Source organism: Drosophila erecta, unplaced genomic scaffold, assembly GCF_003286155.1.
Source record: "Drosophila erecta strain 14021-0224.00,06,07 unplaced genomic scaffold, DereRS2 tig00000055-arrow-pilon, whole genome shotgun sequence".
Lineage (NCBI taxonomy): Eukaryota > Metazoa > Arthropoda > Insecta > Diptera > Drosophilidae > Drosophila > Drosophila erecta.
In genome coordinates, this window is record NW_020825200.1 from 11,600,298 (window position 1) to 11,615,804 (window position 15,507).

Below are 15,507 nucleotides of genomic sequence, written 5' to 3' on the forward strand. Positions count from 1 at the left end.
GAGCCAAGTCTGGCATCAGCATCTGCCCACCCGAAGACCGACCCTCCTACTGCCATCTTGTGAAGCAACTTTGATTGTGGCTGAAGCTGAAATACATCGTTGCCTTCTTCATTTCCTCCTCCTTCCCTCGTTTCGCTCCTCTTTTTTGGCCAAGATGGAGTTGAGTTGGCAGATTGCTTGTGCGACTCGTTCTAGGTCTGTGCCTGTGTGTGCGGATGGGTACGTGTGGGGGTGGGTGTAAAGGTTGCCCGGCTTGTCTGTTTTGCTTTAGGTGGGTGGCAAACTCGGTTTTTTTCGTTTTGGGCTTTCCAAGGAAAGGAGCGGGCTTCAAGGTGGTCCAAAGCTGATGGCTCATACTTTCGAGAGTGTGGAGAAGCCACTGAGAAAAACGCAGATATGGGGCTTTTTTTAATAATAATGTATATCGCCTATTAATAGCGTAAAGTGTTATTTTATGTGAGTCATAATCTTAGGAATAAGTCTTATTCCTAAGTGGCTATTGTTTGTGACATAACTACCAATCCAATATTTATTAAGAACAGTCAACAGAAAATTCTTTAGCTAAACAAATGATTTAAATACAATATTACAAATTGTATGAACGAATGAATCCTTTCGACAAATCATAAAAAAAGCAAATTAATAATAGCTTTGCGATAGAATAGATTTTCCCGACGTGAATTTATTCCCTGAGTTAATAGCTCTTCAAGAGCAACTTTATGGCTAATTATTGATTTATAAGTTTCGCTACTTTTCGCTTTCAGTGTTTTATCCCTGGAACCAACGTTAGCCGTCGAGCTTGTCGTTGCCCTTAGCCAAAGTCGTTGTCGCAATCGAGACCCACTCCCCGCCCCATTGGCTCTCCCCCCACTGGCCCAACCACCCAGTGTCCCTTGCCTTGTCGTCTTTGGTGTTCTTGTCATCTATTTCTATTTTGGAGCAATGGCTGAGCAGATGAGGGTCTTGGGCTGTCTAACTTGTCTGTTTGTATGATGGCATATCACACACACCACATCCCCTCCCAACAACCAAGTCCAATTCCATCCATTCTGCATTCATGTGTGTGTGAGCGGGTGTGTTCAAAAAACCGTAAGCAATTTTCCGTAACATCTAACCGAGGTGGGGACCCAGAGCCAGCCAAGACAGTCGAACGACGTCTTAAAAGATGCTGCTCCATCTGCCGCCCCCGCCTCGCTCTGCTCCTTTTTGCAGGTCCGTCCCCATCGCCATCGCCATCTCCATCTCCAGTCTTAGGTCCGCTACCCAGACTGTTGTTGATGACATTGACTGGTTTTCCTAGAGCATCTCCCTTAAATCTCGCACCCATCCTTGGCGTCGGCTTCGATTCGCCTGGCACGTTGTCTGCCTGCGACACTAATGCTGAGATGTGTAACGGTGGCACAGCACAGCCAGCACTTGGATCAGGATCAGGAGCGGAACCAGGAGCGGAACGCAGTGCCAGTAGCACTCACACCCCATCGATTCGGAAAGTTCGATGATGGGCTGATGACTGACTACCATTTTGGCTGTACCAAATCTTGTTTGATTACAGCTGAGCAGCATAACAAGTTGCGCCCGTAGTGTGGGTGGAGTGCCGCTGGAGGAATCTTCAAACTTTCCACAAAGTCTTTAACTTATCCCCCGGAAATTTTGAGACTCAAATTAAACACAAAGACGTTCTGTTCCTTTTGGACACATACCATGTCCTGCGGCGGCTTATGTGCGCTTAGGCGCAAATCTTGACCCACCCACCCACAAAGGGTTGATGGGCTCCCATTTGGAGTGGGTGCGAATGGGGAGGGGTTTCCTTTGACAAACACAAGCACACATACGTGGTGATTCAACTATTTATGTACAAATGGCGCTGACTATATACAAAAGTCAATGCTTTTGTTGCCTTCGCCGGCCACAGTGGGTCTGTGTGATGACGAGTTGAAACCCATTGGGGGAAGGGCACTAGATCGCCCAATAACCGAGCAAGAAATGCGGGAATTAGTTAGGATCAAACGAAGCCTGGGTGCCCTTTGCCAAGTTTTTGTGCACAGCAACAAATTCGAGCACTTGTATGTCTAAAACTACTAAGAATTATTGTAATAAAATTGAAAACGAAAGTTAAGTTGGTAGAGTTCATAAATTCGAGCCACAAACATATTGAAGTCCTTTCTAAACGTGTCACACTAGGTAAACAAAAACGTAATTTTAAGATTTATAGCGCACGAAACTTAATTAGGAAAATAATCATATTGATTCAATCTATCCCATTGAACCAAGTATCCTGCATTTCCTTGAGCCACTTTTCGCAACCCTTACATGAAAGGCAAGGGACCCCGTCCGCCAGAATTCTGATTTGTTCACCCCTCGCACACAGGCAAAGAAAGTTCACCGGAGGGCTGGTCAGTCGCCGGACTCGCTTTGTGTGTCTGCCGTTCTCGTTTGTGTTTGAGTGTGTGAGTGTGCGAGTGTGTGAGTGTGTATTTGTGTCTTGCGGGTGGCGTACTGGGATGCGGTGGCCTCGGGGGGAAAGCGAGGGGTTGCACCCAAGAAGCAACTTCTTTTGTGGCGCCCCAAGTAAGCCCGCAATCCTCGCACCCATTTTCCACTTCTGTTGCCTGTGCCTCCGTCTGCGTCTTCGTCATTTGATGAATTACCGTGCAGAGCAAGTGTGCGCCCTTCGGTGTGAGTGGGTGGGCTACCATTGTGGGTGGGTGGGCAGATTAGGGTGACGTGGGTGCGGGTGTTTTGTCGGCTGAATGTGTGAGTGTGCGCTTCGTTTCATTTTCGGAGGCTAGTCCCCCGCCTCATGCCTTACCCCTAAGCGAGACATCCCCATGTCGTTACTCGACTACCCCTCGCCACCTTCTTCCCTTAACACACACACACACGCACACTTTATGCCCCCCGACGTCTTCGTTACCGTCGCAATTCGCGCTTGTATGTACCAAGGAGCATTCACGTATGTGGAGAGGAGACCTGCTCTGGGATACCGTCGTATATCATTAGAGTGCCTCCATCTCCGCCTGAATGGTACACCCCAACGTTCTAGGCGCCTTTTTTATCCAAAAAGGCATTATGAGCATGGTTTTCCTTTGCGATTGCTGCCTACGCGGCGTATTAGCAATATTTTTGCAACTGTCTACGTTGCTTCCGTTCCTTTTGGCGCTCCTAGCAAGCCCTCTTTATACATTTTTTCGAACTGTTTATTTTGTGGCTGGGTAAATGTGTCTGGTCTGCGGTGAGTCTCGGAATGGGAACATGTGGGCTGGGGGCAAATTGATTTCATATTGGACTACTTGCTGAAAGCGGGCGAAGAAGGAAAAAAGGTTTCATGCTGGTCCCAGGATGTCTATATAGGATGGCTGTAGGGCGGAAGAGCCTTCGAAGCCCGTGACAGAAATGGAGGGAGCTGTATCGATGATTGAGGTGAGACCCCTTGAATGACTGATACATAGCGGCTCCCTCAAGGCAAGCCACGTTGATGAATGAATCATGACGTTTGCCATTATCCAATTATTTGGGCTATACCTTTTCCCCAATCAGCTCGTGGTTATTATTTCTTGTAAAGTTTGTACGATACTTGGATACTTGGCGTGGAGTTTCTCGAGAAGGATAATTGCATTATTCTAAACAAGTATTTTATGGATATTGTTATCTGTTCATCCTCCCTAGGCACACTTTTTACGAGTGGAAACATAAAGACAATATGAAGCAGTTGTTTTCCGGCTGAAGTAGTCTTATTTGCTGCACTCAAAACGAAAGAGTTCAATTGCCGTTCGTGGGTGGCGCCCTTTGGTGTGTAATATTCGGTGAATAAGCATCCAAACTATCCAAGGGCTTTTAAGAAAATCCAAACTCACCTTGTGCAGCAACACCGAGGCTTTTCTTTTAGATGCCATTTTCGTGCTGGTGGTGGCGCCTCCGCCAGCACCTCCCCCACCGCCACCGGTTGCCGATGCGGTACGTGTCGATGTTTTTGGTGTTTTCCTCGGATTCTTCGGAATTTTGGCAGTTTTTTTGATGTCCTGCGTGGAGTGAGTGGTTCGCCCGAAGACCAGACAATTGAACTGAAGCAGGCGCTGCCAAAATGCGACAATATCAAAGTTGCAGCTTAAGATGCAACTCGACTCGCTGGTTTCTTTAGCACTGAACACACTTGTAACACTTGTGCGGATTGGGTTCGCTGCAAGGTTTCAACGTTTTGGCACTTGTCAGAATTTTTGGCGGGTTTTTTTTTTGCTAAGTAGCTCGCACAGTTCACAAACTATATCAGCACAGTTTTGAGTTTCAATAACCCAGTGGCGAACGCGATTTGGCACACTTTCAGCGAGAATTTTCCGGGCGTAACCCTTTACTCAGCAACAACACTATTCAAAACTCTATATTCAATTTCAGAGTGCGTTTCTTTTATTTTTGGGTTTTGCGATTTGGCGATTTGGCGATTTGGTTTGTTTTGGTTTGATTTATTCAAAGCTCCCTTCAAAGCGCTTCTTCGGCGAACCAAACACGACGCAAGCCAACTGCTGACTGACCAAAACAGAGATGGCCAAGTGGGTTTTGAGCCGAGCCGCCCGCCTGTCGTCCTGCGTCGACGTCGGCAGCGAAAGAGAGGCGCGAGAGTGAGAGGACCTTAGGTGGCAGCGCCTGCGCAGCTAGGACGAAACTTGAATGTGGGACGCCGCCAAAAGCGGAAAGTGCGTGTGCAGGCGAAACGCCGAAAAGTGTGCAACACTCTGCGAGCCCCCTCTTCCCAGCCACCTCGCCCTTCCCCCTCCACTCCGCAGGCGGCGGCGCCTCTGTTTGGCGCCCCTCCTCCTGACCGCACTCCACGTTTTGAGAGAGCAGAGGGATATGAGTACAAAAACAGAGAAACGCCGATAACGCGGCGCTGGACGTCAACGAACCACGCTGTCCATGCTCGTAGACGGGGTCCTCCTTGGAGAGCAGAGAGGTGGCGGAGAGATGGCGGGTCAGCCGAGGAGAGAGCGCGAGTGGGTGGGCGGTGGTGGGTGAGGTCGCTGGGCGGTGGGCGAAATCAGCCGGATGGCGGCACGGCAGATGAGTTGACAAACAGCTGAGTGCCGACGGTTTTGTGAATGGGATGGGTGCTGGAAAGGGGGAGTGGGCGAGCGAAGGCACGAGAGAGTGGGGCGGCAATTATTTTTGTTTTTCCCTTTTTTTTTGCCAAGTGTAAGTGGGGTGGTGGCACATGGGGGTTTGATGGCTGTTGCTTTTGTTGTCTTTCGCCGGCATGGCGCAAAAAAAAAGGCCGGCTGGATCGACGCCAGGGGTGGGAAAGGGAAAGCACCTTGGAATGGGGTAGGTGATGGCCGTGGGTTTTTGGTTTGGGCGCGAATGATGGGTTATGGGGAGTTGGAGAGTTGGGGTGATGGCTGGCGTGGAGTGGAGTGGGTGGTGGGCGGTGGTTGTCGGCGTTTCGGATATGAAAAACGCACAAAAAATATTGGGAGTGGGTCCGGGAAAAATAAATGAGAAAAATATATATGAGCCGGCTACGTTGTTGCTGTTGGCATGGACAGCATGAATTCCGAAATGCTCTTCCCTCTCTCTCTATCGCCTTCGTCCTTTTCCCGTCGCTGGCTTGCCGTCTCGCTCTGCGGGAGTTGGGGTGTTGCGAAAGTGGACAACGTTGTTGTCGCTTGTCTGCCTGAACGGCAAAGAAGAACGATGGGTGGTTGGGTGGTCGGGTGGCTGGGTGGCTGGGTTGGTTGGTGGTGGATGGAGGGTGGTCATGGGCAGCGTAAAGTTTTCGAAAAGAATAAAGGCGAAAAATGCGGTGGGGGAATGTTTTTCGATTTCGTGGGTTGAGTGCAAAAAGGGTCAAGAGCGTTGGCCACCTTGCGTGAGTTGCGGGGGGCTTGGATCCGAGGTGGTTTGTTTGAACAGGAAGAGAGATCCGTCGCCAGCGTGGCTCGACGTCATTGCCGTCGCTATTTCGGTGCTTTTCGATGGCTTCCATTTGGCGATCATTAAACTTGACTGATATATCGAGCGGGTTGATTTTTGAAGAAGGTCAAGAAAGCACTATGCGAATCAGTTTACTTTTTGGGATACTGTACGAAAAATTAGTTAAATACCGAAACCAAAAATGTGGAATTTTGCTCTCAAAGTGTATTGGCTTTAAATTCAAAGTAAAATATCTTAATACCCGCCCATACATTTTTTAAACAAAAATTTAGTCAAATATATAAAGTAACAAGTTTAAGCTAGAAAAAGTTGACTAATTGGGCTTAAACTTGCATTTTATATGGAATTTTAAATATTGACTTTAATTATTTCCTTACAAAAATTGAAATCATAGCTCTAGAACTGAAGTAAAGAATAAGTCAGTGATTTTATCTAAGCGATACAATATAAGCTCTTAATAGCATTTTTTACTCAAATTAAGTTTGTACTTTAACAGTGTAAAACGATCTATTCTATTTGGGATTAATTTGGCAATTATGGTGATATCTTCTCGGTGTATTGTATGATTCTAATCAATTTCACCTCTACAACACAAATCCATTTGGAATTCTTTACATATTTTTGATTGAAGAAGTTGGACGCAGCTTGCCTCTTTATTTGTTTTGGCAGTACCTAATTATAGTTCCTGATCAATTAAAAGGTTAGTCAGCTCTTAAATGCCGCATAAAGTCCTACCTGCCCCCACTTTCAGCTTATAAAACGAAGTTATCCGGTGTGGTAAGTCACGAAAGTCAAAGTGTTAACGTAAACTGACCATTTAGATTATGCATAATTAAAGCTCGCACACTTGCTGATGGAGAAGACACTGTCTGGGTAAATAGGTTAAATATGATGGCTCTCAAATTTCCCATTGTTTGTTGGTATGCTCATTAACATTCATATCTATATGTTAGACTCATCGACATCTACTGGGCTTGTGGACAATAATTAAGTTATCGAAATACTTGGGCCCCTTTCTCCGTCCACGGAAATTGAAGGAAGTCTTTTGATCACAACCACTGCACACGTTCTTAAAATGCATGTATACCAACCAATTTGACATACCATTATAAAATGGTGGTATTTGTTTTAAGAAACCGAAAAATTAAATCAAGAATTGATTTGGAAGTATAGTGGAATTTTTTCTCATTCACATTTTATCTATTAGTGCATATGAAAATATAAAATAAATTAAGTTTGCCACGCATTATATGGAATGACAATAAATTTGATGGAAATTGGTTCAGCTATATGATAACTAAATGAAGCGAATCGGTAATTGATGTGTTTCGCCATCAGCATGCCCTCGTCTCACCTTTAATTGTTTTGTTTCGAATTGGGAAGAGCAGGCAAATCAAAACGCATTTATGAAATAATAAACCCTATGGCCAAAATCGCTTTGTAAATGCCGTAAATCTTTTAAAACTGCCAGCTACTGACTACCGCATAAATTCAAGCGATTTTACCTCTCGCTGTCGCTGTTCGGCTGAATAAAAAATAAGAATGAAAAACTTGTCATAAAATTAGTTGCACAAAATCCAAAAACTATTTCATCAAAAATGCATAAAATAATAATAAAATCGTACGCGAAAAAAATAGACAACCGAAAATAGAAAAAGTTGAATTAATGAAATATTTATATAGCGCACAAAATGAAAGCGGCAATTGGAAAAAAATGGCGAATCAGCTAAAAAAATATGTTATGTGTAAAATAAATAATATATAAAATATTTATATAAATTGCAAAAATGCGCAGCACTGCATAAAAAATAAAACCAGCGTAAAATGTGAAATGCGCAGTCGCCTCTATTTTTCTATTGAGGGGGTCTACAGTTCCTATATGTGCATATGCATATATGCATCGGCGGATATATAATGGAATATGTATAAAATGTCAAATGATTTGTTTGCTCGCTTCATTCTCCCCCACTCCCGACTGCAGCTGGCAAAAAACTAATGCAAAAAACAAATGGTTAGTAATATGCTAAAAAAATCTGAAACCGGGGGGGTTTCGTGTTCAACTTTTGGTGCGAGGCTAGAGCAGCAGCCACTGCAGCCAATTCAATTAAAAATCTGCCACTTAAGCCCTCCAGAAAAAAGGATTGGTAGCAGGATTGCACTGACCAGGAGTGCATGTTTGCGTTTAGCTGAAACCCGACTTATGAAGGGAATGCTTTCAATAGAGTATTGATCCTTCTTGTTAAATAACCGTCCCTCGAAGCAATTATTATATTCAGAATAAATTTAAAAATTAGTATCCACAGTGTTTGCTTACACTGCCTATTAATTTCGACAAATTCTTACATAACTTCGCTGCTGTAGCGGATCATAGTAAATGTACCATTATTTTCGGATGCAGCTAGGCTGTAAGCCGGTTTGGTCGAGCAGACATCGCATCCCTTTCATGGAGCCTCCAACAGAGCAGCAAACTAGAATGCAACTCACACCCACACAGATTTCACTCGCACACAGACGGCATGTTGTATATAACAAAAATTTTATTCGAATTTATTTTAAGTGTTTTTTTCGCATTTCCTCTGAAGGGAGCGGGAGCAGGAAGGTTCACGGTAGGTGCAATGCATTTTGTTTATATTTTTTTTGGCCGCGACTACTACAGCACTAAACTGCAACGATACATGCAAGCGTTGTGTGTGTGCGTGTGTGTGTGTGTGTGTGTGGATGTTCGTGTGTGTGGTCATAATAAATAATAAAATACAGGCACACACGTGCACACAAAAAATAGGGTAACCTGGCAGGAGGAGAATGGGCTACTATGCTACAAAAAAGGGGAAAAAACGCTCATGCTGTTTGAATTTTGCGCACATTTTACGCCTGATCGAAATATTTTGCGCCATCCAGGCGATGAGGCCATAGAAAAAGTCATACGCTGCTGCGTTGAGCGGGAAGGACCTCGTCCTGCCGAAAATGCCACATCCCAGCCAATCCTCCTATGCACGCGCCTACAAAACTTTTATTGTGTCCGTCGATGTTTTTTCTGCTTTGACGCTTCGACCAAAAATTGCCAATGGGCTTTGTACGACGGGGCGAACAGGGGTTAAGGTTTTTTCGATTGGGGTCGCACTGGGGGCGGGGGCGGTAACGGTAACGGGAACGGGGGCCCAGGGGGTGGTGCACTGCGGTGCAGTGGTCCCCGCTTAGACCACGGTTATGGTTATGATTGTGGTGTGATGGCCCGCTTGCGTTCCATTGGCTGGTCTGTTGCTTGTTTTGGCCCGTTTTGTTGAGGTAGGCTAAGCAGCTGAATGCGGTATATATTCACTTCCACTGTGGACTGCATGTGCATTCGAATGCTTTGTTAATCAGTTTAAAGACCCACATGTGGGTGTGGTCTAAAATTAAAGGTAGTACAAGTGCTATTCATCAGAGGTTTCCAGAATGTAAATAAATGTATATATACATAAGTACAGAAAATACACATTTTCTTTATCCGCTGATCGGTCTTTAAATCTTTGCGGAATTCCCACAATCCACAAACTGGCTAACATAAGTCAGTGATTTGGAACATTTTTGGCTACTAAAAAGTTATGTAGTCTATAATCGCACCTAACAGAAAGCCATTCAAACTTGTTCGACTTGCAGTTCAATCAGAAATTATTCAACTTGGTAACTACTCCTTGCCAGATGTAATTAGAAATCTTTCACCGTATCAATGTGGTTGATTTCATTGCGAGTCACCAGTGAGTATAAAAAATCCCATTTCATTTATTTGCCTCAATCGATTTTAATCAAGACCAGTGGCTAGATGAGCGCGCAGGCTAGAAGACAAGGTCCAAAGATACAAAGATACAAAGACATGGACGACATCTTAAACTTCGCACGCTCATCGCATCTTCCACACGTCACCTGCCTGAACGGTACAGGTGTGGGTTTATCTCGAGGTTATTACCGCTGAGTGTTGCCACACAAAATAATGCATTAAAGACGACAGGGGAGGTCGCAGGACTCAGGACTCTGTACCCGAAACAGGACAACGACAGCAGCAGTTGCAGTAGCAGCAATTGCAGCTACATCGACTGCACAAGGCGCATTTTGTGGGGGCTTTGGAGAGCGGGGGCGGACCATTGCAAGTGCCACCCCCCACAAGAGCTCATCCCCCGACCTTGCAAGGTGCATTCACTGCCAGAACCACCCAAACCTGAGCATGCTCGGTGATTGTCCAACTAAGCCCGACTCTTTGGAAATTTATGATGGCCGAGTGTGGGTTTTCTTGGGCCTTTTCGGCCAATACATGGCCATATGCACGCCTATTGCCCAATACTTATGTACAACAAAAATGCCAAGTTGTCTTAAAATTTAATGAAACTCGTTGCCGAGAAACAGAGCGAGAAAGAGAGAGACCAGAGTCCGGAACTCCTCTTGCCAACCAGATTCTTAGGCCTACTTGGAAGCCAAATCTTTTTATGTACATGCTACACGTGCTTGTGTGTATATGTGTGTGTGCGTGTGTGTATGTGTGTGTGTGTGTGTGTGTGTGTAACTGTGTGGTGAGATGCAGAGTGCGCCTATGTTGTAGTTGCTTTTTGTGCTTGTCAGAGCCTGCAATAATAAGTTTTCCATGCACTTAATGTCAAGTAAACAGAACGGCACCCCGTCCAGCCCCCAAAGAGTTCTTCGACTGCATTTTCGGCAGCTCACTTCGGGCCCAGGCACACGCACACACTCACCCACACTCATAAAACAAGAGACCGACTTTTGCATAGTTTTAGGCGCCTTCCAACACATTACGCATACGCACGGTTGACCTGAGACACCCCCCAAGTTGCTGTTGCTGTTGCTGTTGCTTGTTGCTGCGTTGCAACGACAACGACAACTACAACTACAAGGACTGCATTTGCAATTGCATCTTCGAATTTCTTGTGCATTTTCTTAAGATTCTGCCAGAATATGCAGCTCTGCTCGCACAGACCGGCTTACCTTCTCGCTTCCACCAACGGCCAGCTATTCAGACATTGCAACGTCTTTTTGGGATTGGAAAATTTGTTGCTGCTGCATTTTCTTAAAATTTTGTTCAAATATGTGAATAATTGCAAAAGGTTCGGGAGCCGGGCCTATGTGCCTGCCATTTAATTTTCCGAGTGGAGCGGAGGAGGAGACTTTCTTGAGATATCTTCAATACATAATGTGGAGAATATATTTCGAGATACAAATTTTGCCTTGCTCTGTCAACCCGCTTGAGATTTACATAAATAACTAAAATTTTAATATATGTTTATTAAAGCTCCACTTTTAAGAAGGCCTCTCCCTGCAAAAAGCATTTATACTAATTGCCTTGAACATTTGATTGGTCGGCCATTGATTGTGCAAAGTATTTTCTCTGCCTTGTGGGGGCAGCATTAAATTTGCAACTGCAGTTGATCACTCAACAGATCTGCCTGATTTTCGGCAAATCAGTGTATGCTTATTCATGCACATTAGACAGCGATATTTCGGCAATGCAAATTTGACCCACCCACTGCTGAAAATTGGAAATTAATATTTAAGTTTGCGGAGATACTCAAAAATGAAGATGATACTCAACAGAGTGGAATACATAATAGTAACCTAATAGAGAAAACTGAGGCCATCCCATTTGCTGGAAATTTAGGAAGATGTTGTATTCAATATTCTTCTTAGCGGAAATACTTAACTTTTATATATCATTCTGTGGGGATAGCAATTAGTTGGCGGAACTTGAAACAGTAATTGATTCGGTAAGCCAGCGATGTAGCTCCGACTAAAATAATTTTAAGATATGCTATCCATTTGAAAAATCAAGTTCTTCACTCTTTTACTCAATAAAGTAAAAATAAAATAAATTCAGATCATAAAATGAAAGCGTCTTGTTGTGATAATTTATTCTAATTAATTTAAATTAAAATTAATTTTGCATTAATTTAAAACTGTAGTTGATCACTGATCTGAGCAATTAAACAGAAATACACCGAGAGTGTATAAATATAAGTGAATATTTCAGTTCATGGTAATGATGCTCAACAGTTTTAACTAAATATTAGAGATCAGTAAGCTAGCGATGTGGATTTTCTTTTTCATTCAGAAAATTCGAATTGTTTGGACTTTTAAGATAATGTTAACTTGGTCCGCACATATTTCTAAGCCCACAGATACCCGCCATAGAACCAACAAAAAGCGACCGCACTGAAATACAAGTATAAATAGCGTGCTCCATGCCAGCGGCAGGGCAAGGAAACCGAACAAAATTCGAAACATTTAATGGCGTAAGACATATCCCTCGAAAATCTTCCAGCCCGTCAAGACGATGCGATGGAGTCTTACGGAGCGAGTAAGGGACAGGGACAGTGTGGGATTTGGAGAAGGAGCCGCACAGAATGGAACTGAACAGGATGAGCCGGAATGGGACACATGCGCCGGGGCACCCTAAAACCCATCAAATCTAATCTCGGAGCGTAGCTGCTGATGCTCGCTGGGCACTGGGCACTGGGCATTGGACATTGGACATTGGTTGCCTTGGATTCCGACCCTCCTGGCCTTTTTTTCGTTGCTGTCCCACCAAATCCCTTTCCCCACCCGCGCTGAGTGTTCGAAAAACGAAGCGGACAGCTTTCTTGGAATGCTTCTTGCCCTTCTCTTCGTGCGGCCAGAACGAAAATTGATGACCAGCCAGGGTCTGCTGGTCGTCCTGTTTTTAGGTTGGAGGCAAAGGTTGGGTCCGGGGGTTACCCCATCCAAGGTGCAGGGTGTTTGCCAGATTCGGTTTGGTCATTGGCGCTGCGGCCAAAAGAAGTAATTCATCTTATTTTTTTCCCCTCGCTCTGGGTCCTCGCCGTCCTTTTACCCATCCTCTCCACGTTTTTGGCTTTATTCTGCTTTCCTTTTCCCCTTGCCCACTGCGGGGACCTTTTTTCCCTGCGCCTTGGCGACGGCTTCTCAAGACGCCCACATGAGCCAGGGCAAGGATACGCCAATAGGATAATGAAAGCAACGGCAGAACTTTGCAATAGAATGGGGCTAGGTCGGTGCTGGCGAAGGGCGAAGGGGGCAGGGGGAAGGGGATCTGAGGACCTGGACCCAAGCGTTGAACTTAAGTGAACTCAAACAAAGGGAGCCGTCGAGTGGGGGGTGCTCCTGCAGAAAAGGACGCAGGACCTCACCGAGCTGATCCCTCAAATACACATACATACACACTCACACATATATATAGACACAGTGGTGGCTGCCTCCAGGCATCATTACATCAAATGTCCTTCGCATTTCAGCAAAACAACAAGATGGCGGTTCCCAGCCAGAGGACGAAAAGGCATCCAAAGAAAAAACCCAAAAGCAGTCAGCACAGAAATCGGAATGGAAAGGGAGGTTACCCAGAAGGATTGGTGAGCGAAAACGGAATCGTGGGGCTAAGGATATCGCCATGGTCGCGCCAGAGACGGAAGGGGCGAACTTGGCGCCCCAAACGCTAAGGCGAAAGGACTAAGCTCGGATGGAAGTGGAAATGGAAATGGAAATGGGCGGAGTGGGAAAGGATGGTGCCAAAGGAGAACCAGCTCATTGGCGCAGGCAATAAACGTTAAATTTTTTCTTGCTTCTGCAGCATAATGGCAAAAAGGACGGGAGTACGAGCCATCCGAGCATCGGAGTCCGCACTCCCGGCCACCAGGAGAAGTCCTGTTGAGCGGTCCAAAAAGTCTGACGTGCAATAAAAGACCAAAAATCCTTTTCCATTGCGCTAAGCTCGGAAAATGTTTGGTGGGTCGAGTGGAACGGCGCCGGGAGGGTGAAAGCACTAGCTGAATTTTCGGCAGGAGAAAAGTTTCTGGGTTGGGGTATAAATGCTATAAAAATAATCGTCATAAGAGGACGGCAGGGCGTGAGGGGTTGCTTAGGAGAGGGATTGCTACTAAAAGTTGCTGGGTGGGTGGCGCCGCATTGGCACCGTGGGGACGGTAAATTATTAAGTGCTCACTGTTCTATTATAAGTAAATATATGATAAATTAATGTGTTCAATATGCTTTTAAGAAGCCATTCAATATATTGAAACAACATCATATTTTTAAATGTCTTTTAACACAGATGGTATTAGCAATATAGCTAGTATTAAAACACCCACATTTACAAATAGAAAAATTGTGTTTTCATTTCGAACCTTTTCTAAAATGTGCAGCTTACATCTTCGATGTCTGCGATTCGAATATTGGGCAATTAGTTAAAACGAGTTATCAATTACGTAATCAAACACGCCCCATCGATAACGCCGTTGTCGTTAACAAAGATTTAATTGGGTTATTTTTGTCGGGTGCATGGCATTTCCACAGTTCCACAGAGTCCTTACAGGACTCCCCACTGGCATAATACAGAGTGGCGTTCGGGCTTGGGCGAAGCGAGAACCCCTTTCTGTAACGGACGATCTGTGTTATTAAGGTGGTGCCACGGGCAACTCTTCCCCATCAGAGCCCTTCCTGTCCCTACCTTGGCTTCTGGCCAAAGTCCCCCGAAAACCAGATACCATTCCCTGTGTTGCATTAATTTTTACCGTTTGCTCTTTGTGCTGCAGCGTATATTCTCCCCCTCCTTTTCTGTTCGTTATTTTTTCAGTCCGTTTCGCTTTTGGTTGGGGATATTTCTCCTTTGGGTGCCTAGTTTTTGGTACCCCATGCCAGCTCGATTCTTTTCCGCTGCCCAGTTGCAGTGTTTGACCAGCGCATTGTTCCAACCTATTCCCAAATAACCCTAGGACATTAAATTGTTGCCCGCCGCACCCACACACCCGAAAGCGAGCTGGCTTCCTCCAACAAACACACACTCCCACACACACAAAGGATAACTATGTTAGTTTATGCCGACGGCCATGAGTCCTCGAACCCATACCGCACATCAAAACTCATTTCATGTAACTCGCATTATGCTTTCCACGGCATTTCGCGTCCACTAACTGACAGTTGATGGATTGGAGGTACAGCCCCCTATGTCCTTCCGGCCCCCGATCTCCCTGGCTTTGGCCAATGTTGTATTTGATATACATAAAGCATTGGAAATCGGTACAGCTTTTTAAAGCTCCATTCGGGGGTTCGCGCGCAAGGCAAAGGCGCCGGCTTTAGGACAGCCACCCAGAAATTCCATTTATATTGTAGCTGATTGCCGCGCCCCAAAGTTGGTCTCCTTTGTGGGCCACCCACTCCCGCACCCGCACCCACGGCCATGCCCACGCACACACCCGAACGCACACACATGGGTTAAGCCACAATTTGATATGTCCATTGTGTCTTATCAGGCGACATGGTTACCGCAGCGAACCCCCAGCGAACGCTTCGAGCTGCCAGCGGGTCTCGACTCGAAGTAACACTCTGCTAGCCGGGGTCCCCTGGCAGATCCTTGCGGCCTTGCCCAAAAAAACCACCCCCTTCCAGCGCTTCTAGCTCGAGTGAACAAAAAAAAGAAGGGAAAAATGAAAAGCACTCCAAGAAATAAAGAAATTCTATCATCACATTGGGCGAAAATAAAATAATCGAAGTATAAGCTGGCTGGAGGCCAATAAGCAAGGGCGGATCACATGTCCAATTAGGTCGCATTTT

At 45.3% G+C, this 15,507-nt stretch overlaps 1 protein-coding gene across 2 annotated transcripts in view; it reads right to left on the bottom strand.

The window, feature by feature from the left end:
* The window catches only part of LOC6543515 (homeotic protein female sterile), a 56,477-nt gene that overhangs the window by 21,480 nt on the left and 19,490 nt on the right, over positions 1–15,507 (bottom strand). The window contains exon 1 of one of the 2 annotated variants that reach the window (XM_001969489.3): positions 3,855–4,528. The exons of the other annotated variant lie outside the window; for it this stretch is intronic. Coding sequence (XP_001969525.2) covers positions 3,855–3,893 — 39 coding nt within the window. The 5' untranslated portion in view covers positions 3,894–4,528. Of the gene's footprint in view, positions 1–3,854; positions 4,529–15,507 lie in introns of those variants that run through there. 2 annotated transcript variants of the gene reach the window in all.